The 12,883-nt window shown below is 41.1% G+C and overlaps 2 protein-coding genes and 1 pseudogene across 3 annotated transcripts in view; 1 reads left to right on the top strand and 2 right to left on the bottom strand.

Annotated features, from left to right (window-relative positions):
* Positions 1-12,883, bottom strand: part of Bbof1 (basal body orientation factor 1) — a 57,870-nt gene that overhangs the window by 24,661 nt on the left and 20,326 nt on the right. For both annotated transcript variants that reach the window (XM_029554446.1, XM_029554445.1), the window contains exons 3-4: positions 9,659-9,724; positions 7,054-7,197 (exon numbers count right to left, since the gene is read on the bottom strand). In XM_029554446.1, the coding sequence (XP_029410306.1) occupies positions 7,054-7,197; positions 9,659-9,724 (210 nt within the window). The remainder of the gene's footprint in view (positions 1-7,053; positions 7,198-9,658; positions 9,725-12,883) is intronic.
* On the bottom strand, positions 978-2,293 carry LOC103747368 (E3 ubiquitin-protein ligase RNF113A). The gene has a single exon (XM_008849753.2). It carries the CDS (start codon positions 2,228-2,230, stop codon positions 1,220-1,222), a length of 1,011 nt encoding a protein of 336 aa, XP_008847975.1. The 5' UTR covers positions 2,231-2,293; the 3' UTR covers positions 978-1,219.
* LOC103747402 lies at positions 2,511-5,437 on the top strand (annotated as a pseudogene).

A 12,883-nucleotide genomic window follows, 5' to 3' on the forward strand; every position in this document is an offset into this window, starting at 1 on the left:
AAAAGATAATTAAGGGGGCTGGCAAGATGGCTCAGTGAGTAAAGGTGTTTGCCTCCAAGCCTGGTAACTTGACTTTGATACTCAAAACTCACACATAAGACACACCTCACTCCAATTTGTACATGCCAAGATACACATCTATACACATAAATAAATGTAAAAGAATTAAAGATAATTTGTGTCTGGGCATGGTGGCTCATATTTGTTAATTTCAGCACTTGGGAGCCTGAGGCAAATAAATCCAAATCTCAAGACCAGCCTGGGCTACATCATAAATTAGAGGCCAGTCTGACATAGAAGCACAATGGGTTCAAAAATCGAGGGGCAATTGAGATGGCTCATCAAGTAAAACGGTAAAAAGGCATTTGCAGTGCAAGCCTGGCAACTTGAATTTGATCTCTGGAACCCACATTAATGTGATGTTGAGAAATGACTCCATAAAGTTGTCCTCTGGCCTCCACAAGTGTACCATGGGGGACACATCCACATCCATAGCAAACACACACCAAATCTGGCTTTCTTTTCTTCTTTAAAATGTATGCCTTGATTACATCTTCATAATCTAAATTTAATTAGATTAAGTTGCAAAATGAATTCTATACATGCAAAAATTTCCTACCTAAAGTAAACTTTGAAAATTTAAGTACACAGGTCCCTCAGATCTGCCGCATTTCTTGTACTTTTAGGATTCCACAGAACCACTTTATCTTTCCAGTAACAGGGTAACTTTTGCCCTTGAATTTTAAGTGTTCCCCAAGAGCCTTCTTTTGAAAGGTCTGAAATCTGCTTTTCCAACAGGTGGCAATATTATTTTTTTTAAAAAGAAAAATCACTGGGGAGGCAGAGGTGGCAGATCTCTGTGAGTTTGAGGAGGATAGCCTGGTCTACATAGCGAGTATTAGGCCAGGTGGGGCTACAAGGAGACCCTGTCTCAAAAATACAAAAAAAGAAAGAAAAACCACATCATGGCACTAGAATACAAACTAGTTCTTAATTTATTTTTATTACGAATGTATACTTATACATAGGATACTTAGAGTTCCAGAAACATTAACTGTATTGATTCAATTTGCAGCATTTTCATATAAAACAAACCGGGATATTCTTCCTAGAAAACATATTCTTTAGATTATGGTTGTTTTTCTTTTGGTTTGTGAAGGTGCCCAAAACAAAAAGTACTTTGAGATTTAGCAATTATAGAAAAACTAAGTAATGGCAATTAGACCCCATCGGGGTCTTCTGGGGTGTTGGAAGTACCACCTTCTGGTGCTCGGTACTTCTCCAGTTTAGCAATCAATTCTTTTGCAGGATTGAAGACTCCATTGGTCTGCTGGTCACAGACATAGCAGCGTGGAGTGGTGCGGAAATGCTGCAGGGCACAGCTCTCACAGAAATAATGCTTACACTTGGTGACAACCGGATTTTGGAAGGTTTGGCGACAGATGAAACACTTGAATGGTATTTCCTCATCATCACTTTCCACCTCGTAGTTTTCGTCCTCATAGACACCATAGCGGCCCTCATCAAGCTCACGTTCTATCTGCCATCCGTGCTTGTAATCTGAACGGTCGTGGAGGAATTTACAACTGTCTCCGAAACCACAGAATCCAGTCTCCTTATAGTCCTTACAGATGTCTGGCTGGTAATCCCAGCGCACAGTGGCTCGCAGATGCTCGGGAGCTCGGATGGGGCCCTTCCTCACCATCCCGGAAGAGGCATTGCCCATGGATGTATCCTTGGGCTTCATGTATTTCTGATAATTATTGATTCCCCGATAGATCTTGTCATCCTCCTTGCCTCTCAGCTCCTCCTGGATTTTCTGGCTGCGCTCAAAGATGGCCTGTGCGTCTCGCTCCTTCTCGGTGTCCAGCTCGTAGACCGCTGTCGCCCCCATATCCTCGGGGCCCACGGGTTTCGCCGAGCGGGTGGACTTGTAGACCACGCCCAGACTCTCATTCTCCTCCTTCTCCTCGTCGCTGCTCAAGTCGCAGTAGACCGCCTTCTGTTTACCGCTGCCGCGAGTCTTCTGGATCATAGGGTTGTGGGTCGCCCGCCTCTTCTCGGGTCGCACCACCGAACTGGCTTCGTCGCTACTGCTTCCGCTTTCTCCCGAGTCAGGGTCGCACGCAGGGCGCTTCCGGCGACTCGCATTCCCTTTCCGCCCGGGCTTTTTGAAGAGGAAGGTACACACCTGGTCCGCTGACTTTCCTGGAGAAACTCGCTCTGCCATCCTGGAGTCCTGAGCTACGGCGTGCTGGACTGAGTAGGCTGCTACGTCACTGCTGTCCTGCGCAACTACGTCACTGCTGCGCTGAGTTCCATTCGCTGCTTGGGGCTGAGAGCGTTAGTGGGCATGCGCTAGCTTTCCCTTCCGTGTTTAATGAAATGGTCCACTAGGTCTTTCACCTAAGATTAATTTAGCTTTGCTGTGTAGCTTGTATCTCGGTGAATACAAAATTCTTAAAGAATTTAAAATCTAATAGGGGAGCTAATATAAATATAATAGCACGATGGGTTGGGTACAAAATGCCACGGAAAGGTACAAGAAATTTTATTTTTTGGTCTTTTTGAGACAAGGCCTCCCCTGTAGCCCCAGTTGGCCTGGAACTCACTACGTAGACCAGGCTGGCCTTGAACTCATAGAGATCCTCCGGCCTCTGCGTCCCCAGTGCTGGGAGTAAAGGTGTGTGCCACTGCACCAGCAAGGTACAAGAAATTCTTAACACGAGACCCTGGGGGAAGGTCTCAAGGAGAGCTGCTTTTTAGACAGCCTCTGAAGGCTAGATTAAGATTTTAATAGATCGATATCTATCGAGAATTTGTTTTTAATTAAAGAAATACTATAAACAAAGTAAGAAAGACAGAATTTGAGAATGTAGTTCAGAGAAAGAGTGCCCAGCAATCCCAAAGCTCTGGGTTCAAGATCTAAAACAGAAAATAAAGACGAGCGAGGTTTTAAAGTTATGTGAATTTCCAGTTTGGATGAATTAAAAGGATAAAAAGAGAGTGTGTGCCGGGCATGGTGGTGCACACCTTTAATCCCAGCACTCAGGAGGCAGAGGCGGGCAGACCTCTGAGATGGAGGCCAAGCCTGGTCTACATAGCATCAGGGGGAACTACAGGTCTCAAAAAGACCAAGGTGGGGAGGTGGAAGATGGGGAGGATTGGCAGGGTGGGGGTGGTGAGTGGTTAGAAAGGGTGTTACAAAGCAAGATTATAATGTCCCTACATAAGTGTATAGTCCTAACTTTCATACTAAGGTGTCTAGACAATTTGCTGTTTGCACTTAAGAAATATTACAGAAGATTCTTGAGGGAGGAGATCAGAACATCAACAGAACTGATTTTTTCAAGATTCCTGAGTAAGACCTACATAATGACAATGTAGATGGGGGAAATTTCACAGGGTCCTACCACTAGATGAAAAGCTACATGTAATTGCTGAATGCTGAAGGAGGGACAATCAGTTTTCTCCAGGAATGAGCTCCCTGACACGTTATCTACACAGGAGCACCACTAAACAGACTCAGTACATTATATATACATATTATATGTGTGTGTGACAAGAAGAAGATGAGAAACTGAGAGGGAGTTTGGCAGCTGGGAGGAGTTGCAGGGGGAAGTGAGAGGGTACAATGATGAAAAACAAAATTCTCAGAAAATAAAGAATATATATACATATACATATGTATATATATATTGTTTAAAAACCTTCCAGGCGTGGTGGCACATACCTTTAATCACAGCACTTGAGAGGCAGAGACAGAAGTATCTCTGAGTTTGAGGCCATCTGGTCTCCATAACAATCCAGGTCAGCTGTGGCTACAGGAGACCAGAAAAAAAAGGGGGGGCAGATTCCTGAGGTACTCCTGTAATCCCAGCAAACTGGAAAGTAAAGGCAAAGGATCAGGAGTTCAGGGCCATCCTGGGCTACATGAGACTCTATCTCAAACAAAATAAAATTAAGTTGGTTGTAGTGGCTCATGCATGTAATCCCAGCACTCAGAAGGCTGAGGCAAGAGGATTATTTCTAGTTGAGGTTACCCTGAGTTATATATCAAGTTCCAGGCCAGCCAGAATTACATAGCAAGACATTGTTTCAAGAAACCAAAATAAAGATTCCTGCTACGTATGCTAAGCCTGCAATAATATGTGGTTTAAAAATTTATCTAAATGGGGCTGGAGAGATCCCTCAGCAGTTAAGAGCACCAGCTCTTGCAGAGGACTGGGGTTCAATTCCCAGCATCCACACGTGGCTAACAACCGTTCGTAACTCCAGCTCCAGGGGAATCCAATGCACTCTTCTGATTCCTCGGGCATTGTACAACATGGGTGCACTTACACACATGCAGCCAATACACTCAAACACACACACACACACACATACACACACATATTTACAATTCTTTGATGAGCTTTTCTTAAAATTATGGACCCTAATTCCCACCCTCTAGAAGGTAGGGCTGATTTAGGGACTCACTTCCAAATAACAGACTATGGCAGAAGTGATGCTGTATGACTTGCAAGTCTCAGTCATAAAAAAAAAAAAAAAAAAAAAAAGAGCACTTCTGGGCTTCTGAACATCCTGCTCACTGCTACACCACTGGTTGGGAAAACCACACTAGGCCAAGAAATGGTATCAAGTGAGGACTGAAACACAGTAATGTGGGTGATGTAGCTAGCAAAGAGGAGTTATGTGATGGCTATGTGAAGAATACGATTATTTTAGATAGAGTTGTTGGGGCTGGAGAAATGTCTCTGCAGTTAATAGCAATGGCTGCTCTTGAAGAGGGCCCAGGTTGGGATCTCAGCAACCATATGGTGGCTAACAATCTGCAACTCCAGTATCAGAGGATCTGTTGCCCTCTTCTGGCCTCTGTAAGCATTGCATGAAGGTACATTTTTATTACATACAGATAAAATACTCATACACAGAAAATAAAAATAAAATTTTTTTTTCGGGACCAACGATCACCAGCTGTGCAGATACCAAAAAATTATGCTTCCAAAATCTCTTTATGCCGATTCCGCATGCAAAAATAAAAAATTTTAAAAAGCGTTGTTGAGGTGTTAGAGAAGGTAGTGTAATTATGGTTGTGATTTCTTTCCTGAAAGTTGGTTTCATATAGTTTTCATATTAAGAACAGATAAATAGTATACTGTACAAAAGACTTGAAACAAGGGGTTATAATGAGAAGATACTAAAAGACCATTCAGTGTGAGATTCTTTATGAAGCCATAGTACCTTCTTCATAGAAGAAGAAACTGTGCGTCAACTGCCCAGCAATGAACCAGAACGCTAGAGGACAATAGAAGAAATTGTGCATCAACTACCCAGCAATGAATCAGAAAAGCTAGAGGAGAATAGAAATCAAATCTCAAAATGGATTGAAAGGTAGGTCAAAGATATAAGACTAGCCACATTACAATCACTTTAATTGATATCACTCTTTCCACTTAATAGCAATTGCCCAAGTATCATTTAAAAACCTGTGTTAAAGGCTTCTTCCTGGGTTTCTTTTTCTCCATGAGAAAGCTAAACACTCTCAAATATGAATATAAATTATTAAGGATTGAAAGTGAACACATCAAATTCAATTGCTAAATAAAATCTGACCATATGAGTATATATCTTTTAAGTTTATTAGTAAAAATACAGAAAAACTTTTTTTGGTCTTTTTGAAACAGGGTTTCTCTGTAGCCCAGCTGGCCTGGAGCTCACTATGTAGTCCAGGCTGGCCTTGAACTCACAGATATCTGCCTGCCTCTGCCTCCCTAGTACTGGGATAAAAGGTGTGTACCACCATGCCCAGCACTATTCTTTTTCTAAGCATTGTTCTCTTTGTAAACTTATACACATGCAGGAAAAACACTCATATATATATATATATAAAATTAATTTTTTTATCTAAAAAAGAGAGCTGGGCATGGTGGTACACACCACTCCAGCACTTGCCAGAGATGCAATTGAGGGCCTCATGTATGCAAGACAAGCACTGTGCTACTGACCTGTATTCCCAGCCCCAGAAACCATTTTTTAAAATCTTTAGTTCTTCATTTTCTGTTGCTATAGGTTTTTTTTACATTAAAAAAAATATTATTGGGGTTGGAGAGATGGCTCAGCAGTTAAGAACATCTCTGGTAGTTCTTGCAGAAGGCCCGGGTTCAAATCCCAGCACCCACATGGCAGCTAACAACTGTCTGTAACTCCAGTTCCAGGGGATCCGATAGCCTCTCTTTTGACCTCTGCAGGCATTGCATGACACAGGTGCCCTTACCTACATGCAGGCAATATACACATACACATAAAATAAAAAATAACATTCTTTTAAAAAGTTTTTAAAATTATTTTTATTTTGTGTATCAGTGTATTGCTTGCATGTGTGTAAGTGCACCTGTGTCATGCAATGACCACAGAGGTCAGAAGAGGGCATCGGATTCCCCTAGAACTGAAGTTATGGATGGTTCTTAGCTGCCATGTGGGTGCTGGGAATGAAATCAGGGTCCTCTGCAAAAGCAGCCAGTGCTCTTAACTGCTGACCCATATCTACAGGTCCTGTTTTTTTTTACATTTTATGTGAAAAAAATGGTCTACCAGCCTGGTCTACATAGTAAGTTCCAGGAAAGCTGAGGCTACAGAGAGACCCTAATTAAAAAGGTAAAAAAGAAAAGAAAAAGAATAGTGTCAGGCCACGGCCAGCAAGATAGCCCAACAGCAGCAAGTAAAGGCACTTGCCAGCATGCCTGATGACTTGAGTTAGATCATCAGAACACATGAGGTAGAAAAGAGAGAGCAGACTCCTGCAGGTTGTCCTCTGACACCCACTTGCACACCCACACAAATATGTCACACACATGCAACACACACACACATACGCACAAATTAATGATTAAATGTCAAAAATAACAATGTAACAGTGAAGACATTGTTTCCTCTTTTTCCTCTCAAATCATCTCTAAAATGTCTCACAGAATAAATGTGAAGACTTTTGCAGGTATAAAATTGTTAGTTCCAAGCTCGTTAAAAACTAAAGAAGAAAAAATAGAAACTTACATCTTCTAATTCTTTCTCCACTTGGATTTTTCTTTTCTGGAATTGTTTTATTGTTCTTAGCTCTGTCTGAATCGTGCCAATTTCTTTGGCTTTTTGATTAAACTGTCCCTCCAATTCACGTATTTGCACAGTATACTTTTGTTCCTGTATTCAAAAAAGAGGTAAATGAGTTAGGAAAAAGAGAAGTGTTTACAGAGCCATGTTCCACCTGAAGTCTTGAGCTATTTATTTTCTTTAAAGAAATGCCCATTTTTTTGGAATAAAGTCTTAATTTTTGCATAAAGTTTTTTGGTTTTTTTTTTGGTCTTTTTCAGTCAGGGTCTCCCTGTAGCCTTTAGCTGGCCTGGAACTCACTTTGTAGACCAGGCTGGCCTTGAACTCACAGAGATCTGCCTGCCTCTGCCTCCCCAGTGCTAGGATTAAAGGCGTGTGCTATTACATCCAGCTTTTTTTTTTTTGCATAAAGTTTTAACTTCTAGCAAATGATGCCAACTCCCTTGAGTAAGAAACAAATTCTGGGAAAAATTCTGTCCATGTAACTAGTGGGTAGAATGTGAAAACTCTGGGTGCAATCCCCAGTATTAAAAGACACCTGTAAAACTCAAAAGTAAAATGTGTTATTGAGTTGGTGCCACGACCTTACAGAAAGGGATTTCATGTAGTTTATTGTTTTCTTTTGTTTCTTGAGACAGGGGTCTCCCTATACAGCCAAGTCTGCCCTGGTAGCTCACTATGTAGCCCAGCCTGACCCTGAACTCCTAGCAATTCTCCTGCTTCAGCCTCCTGAGTGCTGGAATTATGGGAATGAGCCACCATGTCCAAATTTCATTTAGTTTTTAAATTGTTGTGTTGAACTCAGGATGTAGCATGCCCAAGATTCCGGGTTCAGTACTCAGCACTGCAGCGGGGTGGGGAAGACGTAGGTTTAAATTTTTTTAATTACTATTTTTGTGTGTGTCTTGCACCACATATATGCGATGTCCAGGGAGGCCAGGAGAGGGCATTGGATCCCCTAGAACTGGAGTTACAAATAGTTGTTAGCCACCATATGGGTTCTGGGAACTGAATCTAGGTCCTCTGGAAGAGCTGCCAGTGCTCTTAACCTCTGAGTCATCTCTCCAGTTCCTACTTTTGCAGTTTTGATGAAAGAGTCTTATTGATATACATCTTATAAGGAAAAATGACACCTCCTCACTGAAAATCTTAAACTCTCTCTAGTCTTCTATTGGTGGTGGTATTAATAGTCTGGAAATTGTTAAGATATTAAGGTTTTTTAGAATATTTTATTTATTTTTTTATGTTATGACATTATTCATTATACATGTCATGCAATGTCCGTGGAAGTCAGAAGAGGGTGTTGAATCCTCTGGAACTGGAGTTACAGATGGTTGTTAACCACCATGTGGGTACTGGGAATTGAACCAGGTCCTCTGCAAGAGCAGCCTGTGCTCTTAACCACTGAGCCATCACTCCAGCCCCCAGGTATTAAGGTTTAAGTAATGTGGTAATTATAATTAAATCATTTAGAACCAAGACTCTTAGCAAGGGAGAAAGGTATATCATACATAAAGATAAGGTTAAATAAAAATCCTATATTCTGGGTCTGGATACATAACTTTGGGTAGAACACCAGCTAGCATACAGAAGCCCCTGGGTTTTGCTTCAGCATACACACACACACACACACACACACACACACACACACACACACACACACACACACCAGCCCTATGTTCCTGAATATGAACTAAAAATGTTACTATGAGGTGGTTTTGGGGTTTTTTTTTTTGCACCACCCCAGGCCTACTATGTGTGTATACTATTGAGTGTGGAAGGGGGCGGGGTGTCCACAGAGGCCAGAAGAGAGCATTAGATCCCTTGGATCTGTAGTTATAAGCAATTGTGAGCCACCAGACATGGATGTTGGGAACTGAACTCTGGTTATTTGGAAAAGCAACAAACAGTCTTAACCACTAAGCCATCTCAACAGCCTTCTTCTAAATGTTTTGAGCTCATTATCGTCGTCTTTTTTTTTTAAGACAAGGCCTTGCTTATGTTATCCAGACCACTGGTCACTGGCCTTGAGAAGTTAAACTCCTAAGCTCAGGTGAGACTCCTGCTTTGGCCTCCTAAGTAGCAGGTGTCCACAATAATGCTGTATAACAAGCTATTTTTGAGCTTCTGAATAACCAAGTATATAGACTTTAAGGTTGTTAAACTGGTTTGAGAATTTTATCAGTTTTTAAAAAAAATTCATGTTGTAAGTATTTTGCCTGGTGCATGTAAGTGCACCCAAGCATGAAATGCCTGCAGAGGCCAGAAGAGCATTAGGTGCTATGTGGGTACTGAGACCTGAACCCAGATCGTCTACAAGAGCAGCCAGTGCTCTTAACTGCTGAGCCACCTCCCAAGCCCCTTGTTTTGTTTTTGTTAAGAGTCTAGGGATAAAACCTAGGGCCTTGTGTATGCTGGGCAAACACTCACTTCTCCGTTGAGCTATGTTCCTGGGCCCCCTTTTCATTTGTTCTTATTGGGTCTAAAGTATCTGAATACATTAAAACTTGACTCCCTAAAAGGTGAAATACTAGTATATGCAGATACTCACCAATTTTTCCCTTTCCTCTTTGGCTTTTTCCTTTGTTTCAGCCAACTGTTGTTTCAGTTTTTCAATCTGTAGATGACAATCCAGAGTAAGGAAGATGTAGAAATTCTGTATCCTGTCTTTATTCACATGCTTTAGTATTTTATACAATACTGAAGTCAGTAGGCTAGGAAAGATAGTGAAGGAGGAGGAGGAAGAGGAAGAGGAGGAGGAGGGCAAGAATTTCCTTATACACTTAATCTGCTTTTGATACTTTCCAAAATTCAGTGATCATCACAATTACCTGGGTAACTTTTTACTGTAGTAAAATCCACAGCATTAAATATACCATTATAAGTGTATAATCAGTAATGTTAAATATGTTCACACTGTTATACAAAATATCTCTAGGACTTTTTATTTGGAAAAACTGAAACCCTTTATCCATTAAATAGTATTCTTTCCCCTCCTCTCAGACCTTGGCAATCACTTTCTACTTTGTTTCTGTGTTTGACTCCTTTAAATGACTGGAATCATACAGCATTTGGCCTGGCTTATGACTGGCTTATTTCATTTAGCATTGCGTCCTTGAGGTTTACTGTACTGTAGTATGTTGCATGGTTTTTAAGGCTACACAATAATCTATGTATACATACACTTGATTTCCTTTATCCATTTATTTGTCAATAAGTCCACAGTTTTAAAGTTGATTCCATCCCTTGGTTATTGTGAATAATGCTCCAATGAACTCGGTGTGCAAATGAATGAGATTCTACTTTGCATTCATTTGAATATATACCAAGAAAGGAGATTGGTAATACTAGTTTAACGTTTTGAGGAAACTTCAACCTGTTTCCCATAAGGCTATAACATTTTACATTCCCTTAGATAGACCACAAGTACAAATTTCTCTACATCCTCACTAATAGTTGCTATTTTCTATATTTTCTGTTTTGAGTTTTTTGTTTGGTTGGTATTTTTAGATAGGACTTCACACTTAGCCCAGGCTGTCCTGGAACACTTGATGTAGCTCCTACTGGCCTCAGAGTTGCTGTAAGCCTCCTGAATGTTGGCATTATAGGTATAGCCACTACACTTGGTTTTGGCTTTTTTTTTTTTTTTGAGACAGAGTCTTCCTGTAGCCCCAGCTGTCCTGGAACTCATTATGTAGACCAGGATGGCCTTGAACTCACAAAGATCCTTCTGCCTCTACCTCCTGAGTGCTGGTATTAAAGGCATGTGCCACCACGCCCAGCGATTTTGACTTTTTATAGTAACAGCCTAGTAGGTTTGAAGTGATACCTCGTTTTTAGTTTTGGTGTGCATTTCTCTTATTTGGGTGTCTTAAAATTTTTTTATTATCATTTTGTGTATATGAGTGTATTGCCTGCATGTGTGTAAGTGCACCCATGTCATGCAATGCCTGCAGAGGTCAGAAAAGGGCATCAGATCCCTAGAACTGGAATTACAGATAGTTGTTAGCTGCGTGTTGGTGCTGGGAACCAAACCAAGGTCCTCTGGAAGAGCAGCCACTTAAAACCACCCTTCTAGCCCCTTGCATAACTTTTTAAAATAAAAGTTTCAAGTAGAATACAAAGAATTATCATATATCCTTCATGCATCCACATCAGTTTTGCCACATTTGTACTTTACAGAGAGAGAGAGAGAGAGAGAGAGAGAGAGAGAAACTAAAACTGAAGATTAACATGAATACAGAATTGGAAGATACAGTCATTGTGTTTGTTAGTTTTTTGTCAACTTGACACAAACTAGAATGACCTGGATGAAGTAGCTAAAGAAACTCCATTTTGTCGTGGACTGACCCTGACTCCATTTTGTCGTGGACTGACCCTGACTCCATTTTGTCGTGGACTGACCCTGACTCCATTTTGTGCATGCCCAGGCATTTTTTGCAATCACTAGTCTCCCCAGCAACACATTCAGGGCTTCCTATGACCCTGACTATGGCCTAGAAATATAACCAAAATAACTCCAGGATGTGTAATCAAATCAATGTATAAGCAAAATAATTGCTAGGTCTCTCTGACCTACACCTGGCTCAACTGTATTTTTGGTTTTTGTGGGTTTTGCTTTTATAAACTCTGTACCCCTGAGCTTCAGCACTGAAGATTTTTTTTTTTTTTTTGGATGTGCTAGCTACTCTCAGTCACATGCTAAGTAATAAAAGACTCCTTTCCTTTTTAATTGGCTTATGCATGTGATGCATAAGGAAAGCAAGCCAGTAAGCAGCTTTCCTTACATGCATGTGATGCATATGCACATGTGTGTGTGTGTGTGTGTGTGTGTGTGTGTGTATGCTTGCATGTGTATAGAGCATATGTTTGTGTGTCTGTTGTAAATATTATCTTAGGCCAGCTTAAGCACACTTCAAGGATCAGAAGGAGCCCAGAGGCTGGTGTCAGATTGTTTTCCACCTTATAGACTGAGGTCATAATTGGTCTGTAATTCTCTCTCCTGTATATAACACTGGGAAGAGGGATCCTCAGTTAAGGAACTCTCTCTATCGGCTCTCTGAGGTCATGTCTGTGGGGCATTTTCTTGAATGCTAATTGATGTAGCCCAACCCACTGTGGGCAGTACCATCCCAGGGCAGGTGGGTCTGTGCTGCTGTCTAAAAGGGAGTTGAGCAAGCCAGGAAAGCAAGCCAGTAAGCAGCTTTCCTCCATGGTCTCTGTTTGGGTTCTTGCCACTAGGTTCCCGCCTTGACTGCCCTCGATGATGGACTATAATCTGTAAACCTGTAATCTGCAAACCAAATGAATACTTTTTCCTCAACTTGGTTTTGTCAGTGTTTTATCACAGCAATGGAAAGCAAACTAGAGAACAGACATGATATACTGTTGTAAATATTATTTTAGGCCAGCTTAAACATACTACAATGATCAGAACTGGAAAATTTAACATTGATGTAATACTATTTTAAAAAAAATTTTTTTTGTCTTTTTGAGAAAGTGTCTTCTCAGGCCTGGAAAGCACTACGTAGACCAGGTTGGTCTTGATCTCACAGAGATCCTCCTGCCTCTGCCTCCCGAGTGCTGGAATTAAGGCATGTGCCATCACATCCAGCCAAAATTTTTTTTAAAATATTTTTATTTTAAAAATATTTTATGTATGTAAGTGCACCTGTGTTGTGCAAAGCCTGCGGAGGCCAGAAGAGAGCACTGGATCCCCTGGAACTGGAGTTATGGACAATTGTTAGCTGCCATGTGGGTGCTAGGAATCGAACAC

Source organism: Nannospalax galili, unplaced genomic scaffold (genome assembly GCF_000622305.1).
Source record: "Nannospalax galili isolate Female #2095 unplaced genomic scaffold, S.galili_v1.0 scaffold24, whole genome shotgun sequence".
Taxonomy (NCBI): domain Eukaryota; kingdom Metazoa; phylum Chordata; class Mammalia; order Rodentia; family Spalacidae; genus Nannospalax; species Nannospalax galili.

Coding starts and splice junctions, on each gene's coding strand:
- LOC103747368 (XM_008849753.2), bottom strand. CDS start 2,230: ATGGCAGAGCGAGTTTCTCCAGGAAAGTCAGCGGACCAGGTGTGTACC.